Consider the following 21,173-nt stretch of genomic DNA (forward strand, 5'->3'; position numbering starts at 1 on the left):
TCCAAATGCAATAGTGTGTGTGGGGAGGAGCAATCAAATTACCTGGGACAGTGGTTTCAGATAATCAAGACAATTTCCATTGTGATAAATGACACTGGAAACTCTTGGTATTACAGGGTTTACCTATAACTCTAAGGCTGCTCTTATTTCAAAAAGGACAGGAGACTCTAAACATTATTCCTAGCTGACTTTAAGTGCCTGTTCACTTTTTCATATCAAAGACTGTAAATGAATAATATATGGAGCCCTGCTATACTCCATTTATCTTTGGCATCTAAGATTTCTGGGGGAAATGCATCCAAAATGAACATGTTCGACCTGCTAGAGGGATTCACAGCAGCACTGTCTCTCTTGTGGCTCAGGGGCTTCTGCCCATTATAATCTTGTCTTAGGGCATTTTTCAGGAGCACAGGGAAATGGGGATGGCTGGCCTGAGTTTGCTTCAGCAGAAGCATTACATCCAGAGAAGCTCCGGCTCAGGCTCCAGTACAGTGCCTCTGAGCTCTGTTTAAGCAGCATCTGAAGGCTACTTCATTCCCTCTGCAACAGTCAGTTTAGATCAAGGAACATTTCCCTTAATTCTAGACAGAAGACACATACCACTGTCTGTAAATATGGGGTGTCTATCTACACTAAAACGCTCAGGGATCTAGCAGCTCAACTCATAGGAATCTGCCAAGATACCATTTCAAAGATAGTGGAAGAAAGTTTACAGCTGTAGTTCATCAGAAAGTCTCTTCTTACAGCCCTAATATAACTGAAATTGCAATTTTCAGTAGTGTTCTCTGCATCAGATTCATATCAGCCTCACCAGCCCAGTTTGCTTAGGGCCTGATTCAAATTAGCTGCCTATTCTTGCTGGGAGACCCACTCGTTGACTTCAGTGGTAGTTTGGGTGAAATAACGAAGGCTGATGTGAGGTTGAGACTGAATAGAATGTAGTTCCACATCCAACCTACACAGCCCCTTAGTAGAATGGGGCTATTACAGCACCTATAGTGCAGAAGGTGGGGAGTGATAGGCGGAATCACTGTCCATGGTCATGAACGTGGAGAAAAGTTAAAATTCTGTTTCTGCAGGCGACTCCCATATTTAATATTAAACATCTGATTTAAAAGAACAGGCTTGGTAGAAGCAAGCATGAAAATAGGAGGGGGAATTTTTGCATGGTAACAGTTCAAATACGTCCACTCCCACCTTCCCTGAAAAGAACATGAAAAAGGCGTGTGATCAGCTGAAGCAGTGCATGGGATTAGAGTGTGTGTCATAATGCATCACGGATACAACCATTTCAGAGTGCACAGCATCAGAACACGGATGTGTTACAACTATGCATGAACAGATGGGGCTGAAGATACAGGTGGCCCTGGGACTCTAAGTGTCAGTATGGGGAACTGCAACAGAGGTGGGTTGTGAGCTGCATTTTAAAAAGGACCTAGTGAGTGGAAGACTAGCAGGGAACAGATACGATGGCAGCAAAGGCTCAGCATCCAGCTGCAAACAGGGACTGGCAGAGACTACACCTGGCTGGAGGTGGAGGAAGCATAGCAGACAGAAAACAGCCACTCAGAACCTAAGACTAGCTTCAAAACTGAAACCACCTTGGAAGTTATAATCACCATATTAAAAATTACAGTTCTCAGAAAGCACAGGGCACAAAATATCCACACCAATAAGCAAGTGAAGCAGAAAGACCCAAGACTTCCCCTTGGGTTACAGCTGGTGTTCAGTTCAACAATCCTGAGGTTAACTTGTACTAAGCTGCCAGCAAGGTTGCTTAGTTACCTTGCACTAGTTGCCTGCCAGACAGAGTAAGGCAAGCTGCCTTTCAGATAACACGAAGGGCATTCTGGTAAATTGCTAAGAATAATGCTTCAAAGTGGGACAGATTAGAACAGCAATACTTCGAACAAGACTTCAATGTGCATGGGGATTTCTCCTTGTTCCCAGAGATGTAAAGTACTTGATGGCATTGAAAACCCTTTCTTTAGGTAATGTTGCTTGGCATTCCTTGTCATGTAAGCCCCAACAACTGCGCTGCCCCCAAGTTCCATCTGCCATGATACATACACTGTGGCTCTTCGGGCTGCCAAGGCTGTGCCTTGAACAGGAATCATTCCAAGGTGTATAAAGATTGCCAATTTAAGAGCTAACATTAAAGATTAACTAAGAACTCTCCACCAGATTATTACAACTTGACACTCCAATCACCTTTCAGGCCTCAAAGCCCTCTGCAAAGATGGCTACTGTCCCGCTTTCATGGAGATAGACCTTAACATGGAGTCAGTGGCCCAGTCAGAAATAGAAACCAGATCTCAGAGTTTCCTGATCTATGCACTAGACAACATCTGGCGTTGCATGTTGGATCTGCCTTTTTCCTTCTAAACTACTACAGAGCACTGATGGTTAAGAGAGACCTTGAAGGTTCATGTCTTCAGAGGGTTGACTGCACTTCATCCTGTTGAGGTAGGTAAAGTGAGTGCTACAGAGGAGAGGGAGAGGGGTGAGTGTGCACATGCCTGGACAGACAGTAATGGTTCCATGGCCATTTCTGTAAGAGCTGGAATTTGGCTCAGTGTCCCTGGCCAGAATTCCCTTCCCCTTCCATAGTTAGATAGTAAGCTGTGAACTAGGGGTTGCCACCTGCCTATGCATATAATCCATGAAGTACTTTGGGGTGGAAGGTCCTATGCAAGCAGAAGTTTAATCACCATTACATAGTGTATTTTAGGAACGGCTCACCTTAAGGTAAAAGGCACACAAATTAACAGCAATTTCTTTTTTTTTTTTTTTTTAGTGTATCAGAAGTAGAAAGCCTGTCAAATGGGCCACAGGATGATTGAGGTGCTGAAGAAGCACTCAAGGAAAAGAAGGCTGCTGCAGAAAAGCTAAATAAATTCTTTGCATCAGTCTTCACTGCAGATGATGTGAGGGAGATTCCTAAGGAGACTGGATCAGGTGTGGGTGACAAATCTGAAGAACTGTTCCAGATTGAAGCATTAACACAGAAGGATTTGGGATAAAATGAACAGTAATAAGTCACCAAGACCAGATCGTATTCACCCTAGAGTTCTGGAGGAACTGAGACATGAAATTGCAGAATTATTAACTGAGGTACATAACCTATCGCTTAAATCAGCCTCTGTACCAGATGGCTGGCAGATAGTTACTGTAATACCGATTTAAAAAAAAAAAAAAAAAGAGTAGAGGTGATCCGAGCAATTACAGGCCTGTAAGTCTAACTTCAGTACCAGGCTAACTGGTTGAAACTATAGTTAAGCACAGAATCATCACACACGTAGTTGAATACGATAAGTTGGGGAACAGTCAACATGACTTCTATAAAGGGAAATCATGCCTCACCTATCTGTCAGAGTTTTTGAGGATGTAAAAAAAGATGTGGACAAGGATGATCCAGTGGACACAGTGTACTTAGACTTTAAGAGAGACTTTGACAAGGCCTCTCACCAAAGGCTCTTACGCCTCTCATGGATCAGTCCTTATGTCCTCTCATGGATCAGTAACTGGTTAAAAGATAGAAAACAAAGAGTAAGAATAAACAGTCAGTTTTCACAATGGAGAGGGGTAAATAGCAGGGACCGTAAAGGATCTGTACTGGGACCAGTGCTATTCAACATACAGATGCCCCCCACCCCCCGCCCCCTCCGGGTTACACAAACCCGATTTATACAAATCCGCACTTACGGAAAAAGTTCTGCAAACTAGAAATAGGAGGGTTTTGGTTTTGGTTTGGTTTTTTTTTGGTCAATGGTCAGGTATACGTTTCCGACTTAGCAAAATTTGAATTATGCAAGGCATTCCGGAACAGAATGCTTGCATAAATCGAGGAGCGTCTGTATTCCTAAACTCTCGAAAAAGGGGTAAACGGTGATGTGGCGAAATTTGCAGACTATGTAAAATTACTCAAGACATTTAAGTCCAAAGCTGACAACGAAGAGTTACAAAAGGACCTCAAAAAACTGGGTGACAGGGCAACAAAATGGCAGACAAAATTCAGTGCAGATAACTGCAAAGTAATGCATATTGGAAAACAATCAAAACAAAAATGGTTTAGGGCTATGGAGCAGCTTCCATATGAGAAGCGATTACAAAGACTTGGATGGTTAAGCTTAGAAAAGAGACGACTAAGAGGGCGGGGGATATGATAGTGGTCTATAAAATCATGAACATGTGGAGAAAGTGAATAAAGAAGTGTTATTTACCCCTTCACATAACACATGAACCAGGGGTCACACAATAAAATGAATAGGCAGCAGGTTTAAAAACAAACATAAGGAAGTACTGCTTCACACAATGCACAGTCAACCATGGAACTCGTTGCCAGGGGATGTTGTGAAGGCCAAAAGTATAACTGGGTTAAAAAAAGAATTAAATACATTCATGACGAATAGGTCCATTAATGGCTATTAGCCACAATGGTTAGGGATGCAACTCTATTTCTCTGGGTCTCCCTAAACCTGACTGCCGGAAGCTGAGATTGGATGACAGGGTATGGATCACTCAATAAATGTCCCTGTTCTGTTCATTCCCTCTGAACCATCTGGCACTGGTCACTACAGGAAGACTAGATACCGAGCTAGACGGAACATTGGTCTGACTCAGTATGGCCATTCTGATGTTCTTAAAAGGTTACTGCTTTGAGTTTGGAAAGAAAGATGTTTGGAGAACAGGCAGGAGGAAAAGGCCAGTTCTGCAAAACACACCAAATAAAACTTAACAAGCTCTGTGTCCCAGAACCCAACAGCACAATTAGTTTACAGAGTAATTAGCTTAATGTTTAACTTACAGCCAGATGCTGGTGATTCAAACCAAAGCAGCTCCAATTAGAGAGGGAAAAGAAAGCAGGATGAAGCAATTGCTTTTAGAGCCAGCAAACACACTACTTTTCTCAAAGTGAATGACAAGGTCAAACCAAGGGCTCGAGGGCAAACAGAATAGGAACATAATTTAATTTTACTCAATTTAAGTGTGCAGTAATGGCCTGGTGGGCTCAAAATAACCTCAGCTTCATAAAATAGCAGGAGGACCTCAGCATTCAATTTATCTCAATTTGCAGATGTGTGGAAAGGAATTCACAAGGGAAGGCGAGAAACCTGTTGCCTTTTCCAGCAACCCCTCTGTAAAGGGACTCTACCCACAACCAATATCTAGATCATAACATGTGACCGTGGGCACAGATCTTCAGCTTTGACACATGGCAATTATTGTTAGTGCAACACAGAACCCAAGTTAAATCACTCTTACAGGCTGCAAAACTGAAAATAAGCCCTGCCAGAGAGATATCAGACTTGAATTTCACTATTACATAACTGCAATATAAGATATGCACCACCACAGCTTTGGAATGGACAGATAAAATAAAGGACCCAAACCCACAGTCCAGGCTCCCACATTTCCACTCACTAAATCCAACCCCTCCAATTCTATTCAGGGTCTTATAAAGTCGCTATCATCATGGTATCCAAATGCTTCACAAAGGTCTGAGTAAGTGACACAACCCGAAATCAACAGTCTTACTCTCTTGGACCTGCAGGGAAAGTGAATTCCAGAACAGAGATCCCTGACAATATCCTACATCCATCACTGAGTAGAAACATTGGGATTTCACATAAGGAGGGGCAGGTAGCCAGTAGGCCTCAGAACACAGGGCTACGTCAGGGAAACCTGAGATAAAAGATAGGCTGATTCTCTCTCCCAACCCACCCCAACTCCCCAAATCCTGCTACCGTAGATTTCCTAGGGGCAGAAAAGACAGGTGTGAGTGTTTGAGAGGAAATTAAAAGTTTAGCTTAAAACTCCAAGTTCACAACGCAAGAGCTTGTTCTCTTGCACAAAGGCTGCAATAAAGCAGAGGTAACTGGATCAGGAATTTGCAGAGCTGAAAGCACCAGACAGCAAGTTTAAAAAGGATGTGACGGCTCCAGATGCCCCAAGTGCAACCTACAATCTACAAAAGGATTCACTCAAAGCAAGTCTCGCTTTCACTGGGGTGGCCGTGCAATGCGTCCTTTGGATCAGCCCACGCAGGAGCCTGTGTATAAAGTGGGAGGGAGGAACAGACAGTGGAAATGGCTTTCAAGCAAGGTGTCCATTTTAACAAGCTGGGCTACTAAAAGTCTTCTCAAAGCTACAAATCAAGACGTGTTGCTCAGTTTGTAACATTCTAAAGAGGAAACTTCATGGCAACAGGAACAGGCTGCCCTGCATTCATGCTGTGTAAGTGGCACTGTGCAGCTTTAAGCCACAATTTACTTCAGCAAATGCAATGGGACTTCAAGTGCTTGACAGGCTTGCGGCTCTGTGATGGAAAGGAAAATATGGCCTCGGAAAAGCTTCTGAAAAAATTCATTCAAGAGGTTGTAACCAATTTTAAGTAGGAATTTCTTCAACAGGTGACTCCATTGATTTTGTTTCAAGCTCAACTTTAGCCTGAGCAAAATTCTTAGCATTAATAAACATACACAGGACTATATAGAGGCTTTGTGGAGGGGAAGAGGAGGAGGAAAGAGGTGGGCTGAAGGAGCTCTGAACAGAAGAATCTCAGGGTCCTTCCAGTTCCTACATAAATAGAAAATGTCCCCTATACGTATCCCTCCACCAGTTCCTACATAAATAGAAAATGTCCCCTATACGTATCCCTCCACCAGTTCCTACATAAATAGAAAATGTCCCCTATACGTATCCCTCCACCAGTTCCTACATAAATAGAAAATGTCCCCTATACATTCCACCCAATGGCTTTGTGCTAAAGCGGTGCTATTATGCTACCATATGCTGCTGCCAGGACTTCCAGGGAGAAAGTAAAAATGGTTGAGCATCATTTTGCATAACTGTATAGGAGGAAAAGCAGGGCTTCCTGATCCAGCCTTGACACTGCATTTACTAAAGTGACAGCAAAACCAGTACACAGCAGTAAGATGGGAAACTTACAGATGCCATTATTGTAATGGAAACAAGAAAATCTTCAGAGATGGTTAAGTCTTGACTCACTTCCACGCTTCAGGACTGAGCACATCCCCATGGGGTTCTCTACAGCAACTTTTCTGGACAGTTTAAGAGTGGTACCAATGAGAGCCCCACCCAGTCATCTTCAGCTGGAGGAATGGTGGCAGACACGCAAGATCTTGACAGCAAGCGGGGGGAATAAGGAGTGTAAGGGAAGCAGGACATCAGAGCTCAGAGGAAGAATGAAGAATGTCTCACAGCAGCCTTAAAAAGCAGTAGCTTAAAATAGCAAATTAAAATCAGCTTTTGTGCTGCATCTCTTGTTATTCCCAGAGATGCTGAGAGTCCCTAGAGGGCAGAGCTTACTCCCTCAGAAAGAACCTAGAAGGGAGGTACTGTCTTCATCAAGCCTCCTACCTGCTCCAGAGCTAGCAAGGAGCTAGGCAGGAAAGTGGGTTACCAATGTCTTTTCAGTTCATTATGGAACTAGGTCAGTGACTCGACTCACTCCATGCGGCCACTGGGTACTTTGAGAATTCACTAACCCAGCAAACTTGCACTTTGGAGTAGGGGGAAGGAATGCAGAACCCTTGAGTTTGGAACTCAGTGTTACAGAGGCAGAGTTCAATGACCATTAGGGTATGTCTACCAGTTAGAGAGCACACAGAGATCATGGAAAATACCACACTACCACTCCACCATGACTTAAAATAGTGGGTCTCAACCTTTTTCTTTCTGAGCTCCCCTCTCCTCCCCAACATGCTATAAAAAACTCCTGTGCCACAATAACTGGTTTTCTGCATATAAAAGCCAGGGCTGGCATTAGGGGGCAGCAAGCAGGGCAACTGCCTGGGACCCCATGCCACAGGGTCCCCCATAGAGCTACACTGCTCAGGATTTAGCTTCAGCCCCAGGTGGTGGGGCTCAGGGTCCCAGACATCAGCTCCATGCGGTGGGGCTTCAGCTTGCTGCCCTGGACCTCAGCGAGTCTAATGCTGGCCCTGCTTGGCGGACCCCTTGAAACCTGCTTGCGGACCCCCAGGGGGCCCTGGTTGAGCACCACTGACCTGAAACACTCCCCTCACCACTGACTAAAAATCAAGAAAACCCTTCTGGTCTCACATCACAGCCCTCCTTGCAGAAGATAAGGATATTCACAAAAGGTGGCCTCAAACCTAGGCAGCTGCCGAGATACCAAACAAAAATCTCATTGACAACCCAACTATGCAAGTGTCAGGCTTCTCCTCCCTACGGCGCATATGGACAGCTCTAAACCGTATCCGCACCCGACTGGAGGATGCACATACTTACTCCATAGATGGAAAGTGAGGAAATTGCCGAACTGTGACTGTGGCATGGTGTCAACTGGCAGACACATCACAGATGACTGCCCCATCCATGCTCATCTTGGAGGTGTCATGGCCATTCACATGGCTACCCCCTCTGCTCTGGGCTGGAGAAGAGACCTTAAGATGCAGCTGTGGTCATGCTGTTGCTTTCATGGTTCCACTCTCGCCATAGGAAAGAAGAAGAGTATGTCTACACTGCACGTGAAGGTGTGACTGTAGCACGGACAGGAACACCCAGACTAATTTCCATCTAGCTAGAACTGGTAACAATAGCAGTGTAGTCATGGCAGCATGGGCTTCAACATGGGCCAGCAACCTAAGTACGTATCCAGGATTCTAGCTGACTTGGAAAGCTGGGAATGAGCGACAGGGGATGGATCACTTGATTGCCTGTCCTGTTCATTCCCCCTAGGGCACCTAGTACTGTTGGAAGACAGGATACTGGGCTAGATGGACCTTTGGTCTGACCCAGAAGGGCCATTCTTATGCATATGCTGGTTGCCCATACCACTCCATCTACACTGCTATTGTTATCTGTACTAGCTAGATAAAGAGGGGCAAAGTAGATGAGAGTGGAGGCCTGATGGGCTGGGTAAGGAAGTATGTTTGATGGACAGCAGTCCTATCTTACTGGTGAGTTAACATAAAATTGTGCCTGTGCCTAAAGCAGAACACCAGTATAGTTTATAAATCAGTATCTCGTAAATATGTACCACATTTTGAAAACAGAAAAAGAACAGGCAGGTAAACATACAATAGCAAGGTTTTCAGCCAAACCTAATACAGCCTCAGTAGCTGGACCTCAGATACGGCATCTAAGTGCTGGTATCTTGTAGATCTTAGCTAATACAAAGCAATATGCATTAGACAAGATTCTGGGTAAGGCAAAAGCCGAAAGTGTCCAATATGAGATTTTCACAATGCATTAAAACGCACAAATCAGGTTTAAAGCAGGGTTTGGGTAAGTCAGAGCCAAAATCCTAAGACTAAAGGATTTTTGTTACTGTGCTTTAATATTAAACTGTTCCCACAATTTTTAAAGACTTCAGTGAAAAACTATTTTTCTGGATTTAATCACTCCCCCAGATAGTGGTATAACCCCACACGTGACAACCTGGTGCTAGTGCAGGAGGAGACCCAGAGAGACTCTGACCACTCATCTTACAGTGCAAGCCGAGTAAACGGAACAAATGGTTGATGATTAATTCAGCTTCTAAACATATTTCTGCTTCAGTAAAGTAATTGTCATCATAGCAAAGGACATCTTACAAGACTGTTAGTCTGAAAGGGTCCTTTTAATGTTAATGCCAACACACTCGGAAGAGGAACTCTGCTAAATGCTTCAGGACTGATCCAAACCTCACTGAAGTAAATAGGAATCTTTTCATCAATTTCAAGAGTCTTTGGATCAGCTCCTAGCAGCTTTTGTTTTGAAATTGTAGAAGCTGCAAGCTCATTTACTGAAGTTACTGCAATATCTAGGCATAACAGAAAAAGTAAGGATCATTAACATTAACTTGGGATTTATTTTGTGTGTAAAATTACCTCTGCATGGCAGGCATAAGGGTAATATTCAGAGGAAAACAGCTCCACCTAGTCATTTATTTGAGCAGACACACTGAGGACTTAGTCTCTGTGTCCTTGGGAACTTTAGCATACAGAGTCCTCACACAATAAGCTGCACAATGCAGCTTTCGTGCATGCAACACTAAAGGCTCAATCCTGCTTTCTGGTGCACTGCGTACATCAGCATTGATCTTGAAAATTCAGCTATTGTGTAAACCGCAGATGACTTTCCAAGATAAGCAGCAGCAATGTGTGTCGTGTCATACAACAAGGCAGGAATGAACCGAATCTGCTTCGTAAAACTCCTTTGCACAAACACACAGTTTCTTAAACATTTATCTGCAGATTTTCAGCCCAGGGTCTAACAAGGGTGTCTGCAGTGCCATGCAGAGTTAGACAGAAATACACTAAAACGCAGAAAACTGCTGAGATGACCAGAGCATCATGTACGTCCTTATGTTTTCAACATAACTCAAGTGCTAGATCAACTAAAGCCACAAGTGCTTTTTATTTTTAAAATTAAGTGTTTAAAGTTAAAGAGTCATTTGAGTTAAACAACAAACATCTGCAACTGTTAAATCCAAGGGCAAAGAAAAAAGTTTGCCGCCTGGCTGAGAGTTCATTAACAATTTTAAATCTAGAGCTTTTCTCCTCTCAACAGCCAAGTAATAAAGCCACTGCAATTAGACTGCACTATAATGGAAACAGTGACACTTCAGTATTATTCTGCCAACCGCACTGCTGTCATAAAGCTACTTCTGAGTAAACAGTACTGCATTTAGGTGGTTCTCTACCATCGTCAGTAATGCCACCCAGTGGTACAAATACAAGCCTATGTACTTTAGGAACTGAAGTAACACGTTCAATAGCCACTCTGTTGCCAGCAGACTAGACTGGGAAAATAAAAAACAAATCTCTCTTTTGTTAAGCTTTTCTCCCTCTAAATTAAGTTTTTCTGATCCGCCTTTTGCAAATCAAAGCAGGTACTTGCAGCCTAACAGCAGAACTTTCTTCTGCCCCAGTGACCTGCTGCAGATGACAGCAACACGTTCACATACAATCAAGTCGCTGTAGCAACGAAACGCTGATTATCCAAATCTGTTCAGAAAGCCACCAAAACCTGGCTGCACGCTTCACTGTGTAAATTCTATCCTCAAGTTCTTGCTCAGAGCCTGGATTGCCAGATACCAAATGTACACAAGGTGCAAGAATGCAGACAGGTGGAAGCCCTAGTAGTCTCACTAATCTCTGAGAGAGAGGAGTTTTTACTGATTTCCTTTGGTACCTGCATGGTGCACATACTGCATGATAATTCACCTGAGTCTTGCTGGATATACAGCTTGGTTTAATAGAAGAGTTTGTTTTTCAGAGCCAAAAATACATTGTGATGGAAAAGCCAAAAACCCCTCAACTGTAAAAGCCAAGGCTTCCCATAGTATTCTCCAGTGAGTGTTAGACTTGGACCCAACTGCGTCTGTGGGTCCTGATCTAAAGACTAACATAGTTTTTTGGATTAGACCACTCTTCAGTTTCACACTGTACCTGGTTTTATAAAACCAACAGGCAGAGGTGAGAAGCAGGCAGGACAAACCTAGAGGGCAGTGCAAAAATTGGTATTTTTATTTTTATTTTTTTTTTTTTTGGTAAAAGCAGGTTGGTAGCAAAACTAATGGAGCCACAATAAGGAGGAGAAGAGAGAAAGATAAGCTGTTAGCAGGTGTTTAACAGCATAATTTGTATTTGTACTGTACAATGCACAGAAAAGAAACCCTTCCTAATAAACTGCTTAGTTACCCAGAAAGCTTCTCATGATTCTCATCCACAGCTCAAATGGTAAGACCCAGTGCACCTCTAGTGATCAGTCCTTGGCATATATACGCTGATTACCCCTCCAAAGTGCTGTATGAACCTCAATTAAAGGGAAGAAAATGAAGGAAAAGATGTTTACGGTGAATCAGAATGATTCTGAACACAGATATGGTTGAAAGAGGAGCAGTGTCCCAAGAGACGAGGAGGAAGCCTTGTTGTTCAAGTCATTAACAGCCAGAAAAGGGCAGTTTTTCCCCCCATCATGTTAGTTTTCTAGGCTAAACCCCAGCCCATATTTTGAACATTAAAAAACAAGTAGAAACTCCCTTCACTCCAAAAACTCCTTTTGGATCTTTGTTGTCCAGCCTAGAGTAGAGGGCATAAGATTAACGTGTTCTCCCTATTTGCAGGTACACCGTAATACATTCATGATACTCTTCCCATCCCACCTTAAAGAGTCACTTCCAATTTTATTACAGTGCCACCGACAAGACACCAAGATAGGCTCTTCTCTTTCCGAAAAAGATTAGGACAAAACAGGAAGAATGCACTGGAGTTCTTAATCAACACTATTAAACGAATTGCAGTGTTCTGCTAAACAAAATAACAGGAGCACAATAAGTAGAGATATCTGTGATTCCATTGCAAGAGAATAAAGTGAGGGTTGCGTTTTTACTGAAAGATTGAACTCTCAGTGTCTACTGCTGATGAAAAAGCTAACAAAAAAGTCACTTTGTAATCTAGTCAATTTCAGAAAGTGAATTAGTAATATCAGATGTTCTGCTTGTCCTTGTGACTCTCTGTTAGCTTCTTCGTTTAAAGAAATAGTCTGATTTTTTAAATAATTACTCCTCTCTGCTGTTGCTGGATGAAATACCCACAAAAACCAACAGGCAGGGGAAACTGAATACAGGAGAAAAGTGAAAATGACAGTCCATAAAGTGCTGTAACATGTACAAAGTAAATGGGAAAAAAGTTTTCATTTTTGTCTACTCTTCTAATAATTAGAACCTTGCATGTTAATTGGAAGCAGACTTGCAGACAGAAATATGGTTTTAAGTTGACGTCGTTTATCTCAGAAAGTCAGCTCTTAGTTTCTAACCCACAATTTTTAACATTACCAGGGACAAGGTTTGTAAATACCTGTTGTCTATTTTCCAAAAGATATGTCCATAGCTTACCGTGGCTGTAACTTTATCCCAATCTGTTACAAAGGCACGAAATCCTTCTCCAAACAACGTACCCGCTGTCCTGCGGAAAGAGAGCAGCAGTGTAAGGAGAGTCATTGGAGTACATGGCAAGAAAGGGGGAAGGATTTTAAGTTTTAAGGACAGAATTGCAAGCAGCTTACAAAATTACTCCAGTTTCCCTGATGACTTTCTTCAGAACCAGTCAAAACTAACAGAGCTCACCCGGGTCCCGAATATACAGAGCAAATAGATTTGTAACCGTCTGGTGTATCTGGGGTTAAATCCAGAAGAGCTTCTGGACCGAAGCTAATATATTTATTTTTTACTCACTTCATTCATTCAAAGCACTTCATAAAAACCAATAAATTAAAGCTGACAACACTCTTGTGAGGTAGGTAAATTTTACTTTTGTTTTGTAGGTGGGAAACTGTCTCAGAGAAAAGGGTAAAACCTCTTTTCACCGGAGCCAATAAGAGTGTTGCCAAAGATTTTCACAGGGCCAGGATCTCACCCCAAAATGATCAGCAGGTTAAGGTCATACAGTCTGTTAGAGAACTCAGCCTAGAATGCAAGCATCCTGGCACCCAACACAGGGCTCTAACCACTGCACAATAGCTCCCCTTTCCACTACACTGTCTACCCTAATCACACCTAGAGATAGGGAAACAGCTGTGTTAAAATATGTTACTCTCGGGCAGGGAATAAAGGAACACCAGCAATAACTCTCTCTTCCTTCAAACTTGTGCAACTCTCCCTCCCCCACCTCCCCCCCAAACAATAAGGTTTTCTACACAGCTTCTGTTTGATGGGGGTAGTTTGAGGCAGTAGCAAGGTGACCAAAGGTTTGCACGTACTTGAGAGAATCTAACACTGTCTGGCGATGCTCAGCAGCTTTCAGGCGGATCTGCTCCCGAATGAGGTCTGCGTTCTCACGCTCAGCCTTTGCGCGGGCTCGCACTTCTGCTTCGATGCGCAGCATCTCATTTTTGTGCCGCAACTCCATCTCCCGCTCCACAGTGGCTTTAAAAGAAACAAGGGGGTGGGATTTTACTCTGGGCTTAATCCTAAAACACAGCTTTTGGGAGAGGGATAAATACTATCAGCTTTGCCTGTCAGGTGTGTGTGACCTGACAACAGATTTCAGTGGTGACCAGCCTGCCCCACAAAAGGAAACAAATCAATGCAACAGCATGAAAGCTAAGTCTAGGAATCTTCCCTCTAAGAATGAGGAGGTGGTCATCTCTGAAATATTTAGGCAGGACTGCACCACAAATCATCATTCTGTTCTGGGAACATGTTACCAATACACTGAATACATTTGTTCAGAGACAAACAACAAAAATAATGAGTGTGCCATCAGAGAAAAGAATAAGAAAACAGAATATAGGCTGGTAGAGATTGGCTGCGCAATGCCAAGGGGGACATGTTAACATTCAACAAACCTAAGAATGAACACGCCGAGGATGAGCAACTTGGAGTAATGAGATGAAAGGGAAAGGTCAATGTAGGTGGAGTATAAAACATCCCTCCCAAGAGTGAAATCTGCTAGACTATGGATAGAGTCGTCAGAACTCTATTTTTAATAATCAATTTTTAACTATTTTTATTTTTACAGCTCCTGGAAATTAAGGGGAGGGGGTAGGATTGAGGGTTTTTTAGGGCAGTGTTGACAGCAAGGCTGCATGCACAGTAGAGCCCAAGACACCCAGGCACAACGTGCAGGAAGGCTGTGGTCCTGGGAGGGTAGAGCATAGACCCCAACCAGGACTCTGAGGACAACAAGCCCTGGCCGTGGGGGAGGCCACCATGGTGCTGAATGGCTCTGTCCCTAGTTGGGAGCCCTCTGCTGTCACGGCAGTGAGGACACAGCCAGCGCCAGCAGTGCTGCAGAGGGATCTCTGACCTGCTGCGAGGCCACTGACATCCAATCCCTGCAGGCACCAGGGGGAGGCTGCACTCCCAACAACTGTCACCAACTGATATTTTTTCATCGATTTCAGCGTGTCAGCTGAAATTTATATGCCAACAGTTATCAATTTAAATCAAATCCCGCCAAGCCTAACTACTGAACAATCTCCCAACAAAACGCAACATTTGAGATATTTAAAAATTAGAGACAAACACTAGAGGATGCATGAGGGGACAGTACTGTGCTGGACTGCAGCAAAGGGAACCAGATGACTTTACAGATCTTTTCCACTTTGGATTTCTACCTGCCTACAGAAAAAGCCAGGTCACAAACAGTAGTACAGGCTAACAAGATACTTAAAATCGACACTGGATTTCATGTGTTAACGCTCTAGAGAAGTCCTAGATGAACACCAGATTGATTCTAATGGTTCCTGATTCAACCCTGAGGGCAGGAAAGGTAGGAGTTACTAGACCAAGAAGGGTTGGGGTATTGCAGTGTTCAGCCACTGGAGGCCACACTCGAGCGCTTTTATTCAAATGAAGGCTCCCTGTGGAAGTTCAGCCTTTCCCAGAAATGAGCTACAGGCACCAGCAACTCCAAGAGGTCTACAAGAGTAGACCATTCTCAGTAAGCTGGGGTTTAAATCTACCCTGCACTAACTGTCTGCATGGACACTGCCGACACGCCCTAACAGTTCCCTAGTGCACTTTGATCTACTTCGCTTTGAAACAGGAATAGATCAAAGTGTACTAGGGAACTGTTAATGTGTGTCAGCTGGGTCCACAAGGACAGTTTGTTCGCAGCAGGCTAGTGCAAGGAGTCACATCCCGGCTTGCTGTGAACTAAACGTTCGTGTAGACCAGGAGTGGGCAAACTATGGCCCCGGGGGTTTTAATCCAGCCCTTGAGCTCCTGCCAGGGAGCAGGGTCCAGGGCTTGCCCCACTCCGCACAGCTCCTGGAAGCAGCCACATCCTCTCTCCGGCTTCTACTCATAGGGGGAGCCAGGGGGCTCCGCACACTGCCCTGCCCCAAGCTCTGCCCCCACAGCTCCCACTGGCTGGGAACCACAGCTAATGGAGCTGCAGGGGTGGCACCTGCAGACAGGGTAGTGCGTAGAGCCACCTGGCTGCACCTCTGCGTAGGAGCCGGAGAGGGGACATGCTGCTGCTTCTGGGAGCTGCTTTAGGTAAGCACCGCACAGAGCCTGCACCCCTGACCCCTTCTGCGCTCCAAACCCCTGCCCCAGCCTTGATCCCTCGCCTGACCTCTGAACCTGTCAGTCTCAGAAAGGAGCACCCTCCCGCACCTTGAACTCCTCATTTCTGGCCCCACCCCAGAGCCCACACCTTTGTGAGCATTCAAAGCCTGCCATATGATTTCCATACCCAGATGTGGCCCTCGGGCCAAAAAGTTTGTCCACCCTGGCGTAGACAAACCCTAAAACAGCTGTGATTTAGCTGCTGCTTGCAGATCCTGCATTATGAGCCAACTGATATGTACTAGCACTCCACATACAGTTCAGAAGTTGCTCTGAATAGTCACTTAATCCCCAACCAAAAGGGGAAACTGAAATATGGCATTACCTCGCCTCATTGCTTCCTGCTTCTGCACAGATTCCTCCTGCTTCCTCAAGTTCTCTTCATTAAGGAGTTGCTAAGAAAGAGAGATCACATCAGAAGATGAATTAGTTTGGGAGAAAAGGCAAAAACATGAAGATGGAAAACTGTTTGGCGATCTTAAAACAGCTAGTGTGTGTGAAAAATGCAATCAACCTAATACACATGCAGACCTAAACATTGCAAATGCTCTGAAAAAAAACAAAAACTTAATTCTTAAGTATATTCTTCCTCCAAAAACCCACAAAGACTCAAATTCAGGATCTCATGTTCTCCCAGCTACTTCTTGCTCCTTTGTCCTATTTGCTGTCAGTTACTTTTGCATCACACACAGATCTGCTAGGCTTGGAATGCAGAAACCCTGACGTTGTGCAAAAAAAATCTAAGCCTTCCTGTCATAGCATCAGTCACTGGGTCATGAGGGTGGAGCATAATTTAGCATCACTGATCCTAGTGAAGTTAACACATATTGACTAGGTTCTCAGCAATTTTAGAAGATGGAACATCTTACCTGCTGCCGCAGCTGCTCTTCATAGCGCTGCCTTGCCAGCTTGTCCTGATATTGGGCCCTCTACAAAAAGAAAAGAGGAAATGCATGAACATTAAGTATTCAAGAAAAACTCTGCCTTAATCAGCAACAAGACTGGGGTATATGAAACAAAAGAGATCAGCCTTTGAAACATAACACAGTCAATGTGTTCCAAGGGTTCTCAGACTTTTGTATTGGTGACCCCTTTCACACAGCAAGCCCGAGTGTGATCCACCCTTAAATATATAAAGAAGTGTTTTTAATGTATAACATCATTATAAACGCCGGAGGAAAAGTGGAGTTTGGGGTGGAGGCTGACGGCTCACGACCCCCCCACCCCCATGTAATAACTTCACGACCTCCTGAGGGGTCCTGACCCCCAGTTTGAGAACCCCTGTGTTAGGCAATCAGTCCTAGACCAGAGCCAAAAGAGCTCTGCTGGCTGAAGATGTAGGACAGAGGGGGTTGATAGATGAAAAGTGAGGGCTAATGACAAATGGCAATGATGTTGAACCTTAAACATCAGTTTGTCAGCAATTAGAATGAAAACTGAACTGCATTTCCCCAATTTTAGTGTCACTGTCCCAAGAGCTATTAGAATCCATTAGTACATCCCATCAAAAAGCTGCTCAAAAGCAAGCCCCTAAGAAGAAAAATCAATTTGTCAAATTCTGGGTTAAGATGGTAATTTTCTGGGATCTCTTTCCAAAGGGTTAGATTCCAGAAGACTTAAGAGAAAGAGAGAAAATTATAGGCAACCTGACATTGCACTCCAAGTAATTTAGAGTGCATTTCATTGTCCAGCCAACAGACATGCTGTGTAAGCCAGTAGTTTTCAATTCTTTTCAAACCATGACTTATACCTGCAAGCAAAGATGCACCCCAGAAAGTTTTACACCAATTCCCTGCAGCACTTAAAGACAATTCCAAGGCAGAGCCAAGGAACTGGTCCAATTTCCTGGATTCTTTAGGGTGTCTGAGGGTCTGTTACAAGCAGCTATGAAAACCAGTGTCAATGGAACACCAGAGCTGGGGAATGAGGCAGATTCAACTAGGGATGTCCTCTCCTTAGGGACAGCAGGCCTCAGGTGGAGAATAGCTGGTGTAACTGAATACACCTATCATGGTGTGTTTCCCATTCCAGCCAGCAAAACAAGCCAGCGATCATGTCTTACCGCTTGATGCTGTCTGGTTTCTTCATTTAGTGTCTTTCTTCTCTCATCTGCTTGTACCCGGATCTGTTCATTCTTCAGCTGTTCAATGGCTGCCTCATATTCCTATAAGAAATGGGTCAGCATACGTCAATTTAACACAAAAGCCTCCAGAGGGCTACAAATTACAATCATATTCTTCAAAATAGTTTCTAATAGGTTTCGGTTCCTCAGCAGGGGAATGAAGTTCTTAAGACCAGGGACCATATCTAATTTTGTGTTTTGCAAAGTGCCATGTACACATACCGTGCTATATTAGAGGCTCAGATACCACAAATGAGGTACTGGGAAAAGAAACAAATGTATTGCCATTGTGACTAAAATGATATTCTGGGAGCTACAATACCAATACTAGCCACAAAATACCACAAGTTCTTAGGACGGACATAAACCCAGTAAGAGAGCAAAAATTAGTCCAGCTGTGTCAAGGTTTCTTTCCCTAGTTTGAACTTTAGAGTACAAAAAGTGGGGACCTGCATGAACATTTCTAAGCTTAATTACTAGCTTAGATCTGGTACACTGCCACCAGCCAGAATTCAGTGTCTGGCACACTTTCTGTCCCCCCAAAACCTTCCCTGGGGAACACAGATCCAAATCCTTTGGATCTTAAAACAAGGAGAAATTAGCCATCCCCCCTCCTTTCCCCCCACCAATCCCTGGTGAGTTCAGACCCAATCCCTTTGGATCTTAAAGCAAGGAAAATTAATCAGATTCTTAAAAAGAAAGCTTTTAATTAAAGAAAGAAAAAAGTAAAAATTCTCTCTGTAAAATCAGGATGGAAAATGCTTTATAGGGTACTTAGATTTATATAGCCCAGAGGAAACCCCCTCTAGCCTCAGGTTCAGAGTTACAGCAAAAAGAAACATTTACAAGGTGAGAAAACAAAAATAAGACTAATCCACCTTGCCTGGCTATTACTTACAATTTTGAAACATGAAAGACTGATTCAGAAAGATTTGGAGAGCCTGAGTGTACATCTGGTCCGGTCCCTCTTAGTCCCAAGAGCGAACAATGAACAAAACAAAAAGCATAAACAAAGACTGCCCTCCACCAAGATTTGAAAATATCTTGTCCCCCTATTGGTCCTCTGGTCAGGTGTCAGCCAGGTTTACTGAGCTTCTTAACCCTTTACAGGTAAAAGAGACATTAACCCTTAACCATCTGTTTATGACAAACTGCAATGCTGCATTTCCAGACTCTCTTTTTTATAAATGATATGAAGTAATGAAAATGCAAAGGCAGTGTACTAAAAGTGAACACCTCTGTGCAAGAAGAAATCAAAATATCCTAGGCAGATTGCTATCCAATGAAGTCAGCAGAGATGCAGTAGGCATGAATTTGATCCAGAGGCTTAACATACCTTAATTTTGGACTGCTGCTCCATTTGCAATGTCTGTTCCTGCAGCTGAGCAAGACTAAGAGCATCTTTTGCATAGCCTGAAATTAACAAGGTTGTTTAAGAACTTGTTTCTGTAGTATTAGATCCTAATTTTCTAGGTAAACTTGGTGCTGGTGAAAGAGGTCACACTCTTGGCTATAGAAACTGAAGTCTTCTATCCACAAAACTTTCAGTGTCTAGGCATTTTAAACACATTAGTCATATGATGACCACAAGTCAAAAGGGCATTGAGCAATTGATTGCTTGATGTAACCATGCGCAATAGCTGCCTGAAAGCAGTTGCCAAATCCAACTACTTTCCCTATGTTTAAAGAAACTACACAGCGTTGAAGGCATTAGAGAAAGGTGTTTTGTGTATTATGTTCTGAAAATTTGTTGAGCCCCCACACTCCTGGCCAGGAACCTTCATCACCCTTAAATGCTCCCAATTCTTACAATAAAGAAGATCAAAAACATTTCAGGGCTATTTTATTTCTCAAAAAGAAATATTTTAGGGCTCAAAAGTGTGTTGATTATAATTTGTTAATTTACACTTTATCATGATGAGGAGCTGAATCAAATGCATGAATGGAAACGGGGACCTACTCACAGGATATAGGGTCTGTCACTTCTAGGTCACAGATCTGAACCTGATGCAGGTCAGATGTCACACAAGGTTATTAGCAGCTAATGGCAGCTGGTTAGCCTGTGTGAATTCATTTGCTGGGGAGGCTCAGCCCAGCTTTTAATAAAACAGCTTCCATCAACAGAACTATCGTTACCACCACCAGTCTCTGCAGAAGCATGAAGAATTGATAATCACAGAGACAAAACTCCTTTCACTTCACAGAAGAAGAGGTCTCTCCAAAGTAAGGAAGAGGCACATCAACTGAGCAACCTCACAAAGCTGCCTGTGCAGTACCTGTTCTGGAACCAGACTCACAGTCTCTGTTGCTGCGATTTTAGGCTGTGTCTGCCAGGAAAGGTGGTTGCACAACCAGTGATGGGTGTCGTGCCATCAGGATAGATTTTAATGCAGGACTGGCCTGGGCACTGGGGTTTGGGCAAAGGCGCTTAGAGTAAATTCAGCTCCACGCTTCACCTGTCACCAGCCCTAAACTCATGGCAGCGGCAACTTACCCAGAACCCCCTCCCGCAGCTGGCAGGGATCCCCCAGCCGTGTACCCTCCCCCACGGATCTGCCGTGCAGCCCCCACGGGCCCAGTCCTCAGCCCCAACCCATCGTGCCACCAGCCTCGCTATGTGTCACTTGCCCTGGCAACAGCTCAGCCCCCGCCCCCGGGCCTCCCTCCATCCCGAGCAGCCCCCAGACCCCCCCACTCACGGGAGGCCTCCAGCTCCCTGGCCGCCTTGGCCGCCCGCTCCAGCCCAGTGGGGTCAAAGTTGCTCCATTTGTCCTTGGGCGCGTGCCGGTCCCCGGCTCCGTCCCCCGCTGCGGGGCCGCCGGCGGAGGGAGGGGGCGGCAGGGCCAGGCCCGCCCCGCCCTGGCCTCCGTCCCCCGTCACAGGGGGAGAGCCCCGGTTCAGGCCGAACAGCCACGACATGCTGCCCGCACCGCCGCCGGGAGCCCGCCACACGCGGAGGAGCCGCCGCTTCCACTGCGCAGGCGCGGCACCACCCTCTCT

General features: G+C 44.3%; 1 protein-coding gene across 1 annotated transcript in view; it reads right to left on the reverse strand.

The window, feature by feature from the left end:
* Positions 1-21,107, reverse strand: part of ATAD3A (ATPase family AAA domain containing 3A) — a 60,661-nt gene extending 39,554 nt beyond the window's left edge. The window contains exons 1-7 of the mRNA XM_032780028.2: positions 20,873-21,107; positions 19,510-19,586; positions 18,114-18,215; positions 16,921-16,980; positions 16,377-16,446; positions 13,735-13,900; positions 12,872-12,941 (exon numbers count right to left, since the gene is read on the reverse strand). Coding sequence (XP_032635919.1) covers positions 12,872-12,941; positions 13,735-13,900; positions 16,377-16,446; positions 16,921-16,980; positions 18,114-18,215; positions 19,510-19,586; positions 20,873-21,092 — 765 coding nt within the window. The 5' untranslated portion in view covers positions 21,093-21,107. The remainder of the gene's footprint in view (positions 1-12,871; positions 12,942-13,734; positions 13,901-16,376; positions 16,447-16,920; positions 16,981-18,113; positions 18,216-19,509; positions 19,587-20,872) is intronic.
* Between the last annotated feature and the right edge of the window lie 66 nt (positions 21,108-21,173).

Source organism: Chelonoidis abingdonii, chromosome 23 (genome assembly GCF_003597395.2).
Source record: "Chelonoidis abingdonii isolate Lonesome George chromosome 23, CheloAbing_2.0, whole genome shotgun sequence".
Taxonomy (NCBI): domain Eukaryota; kingdom Metazoa; phylum Chordata; order Testudines; family Testudinidae; genus Chelonoidis; species Chelonoidis abingdonii.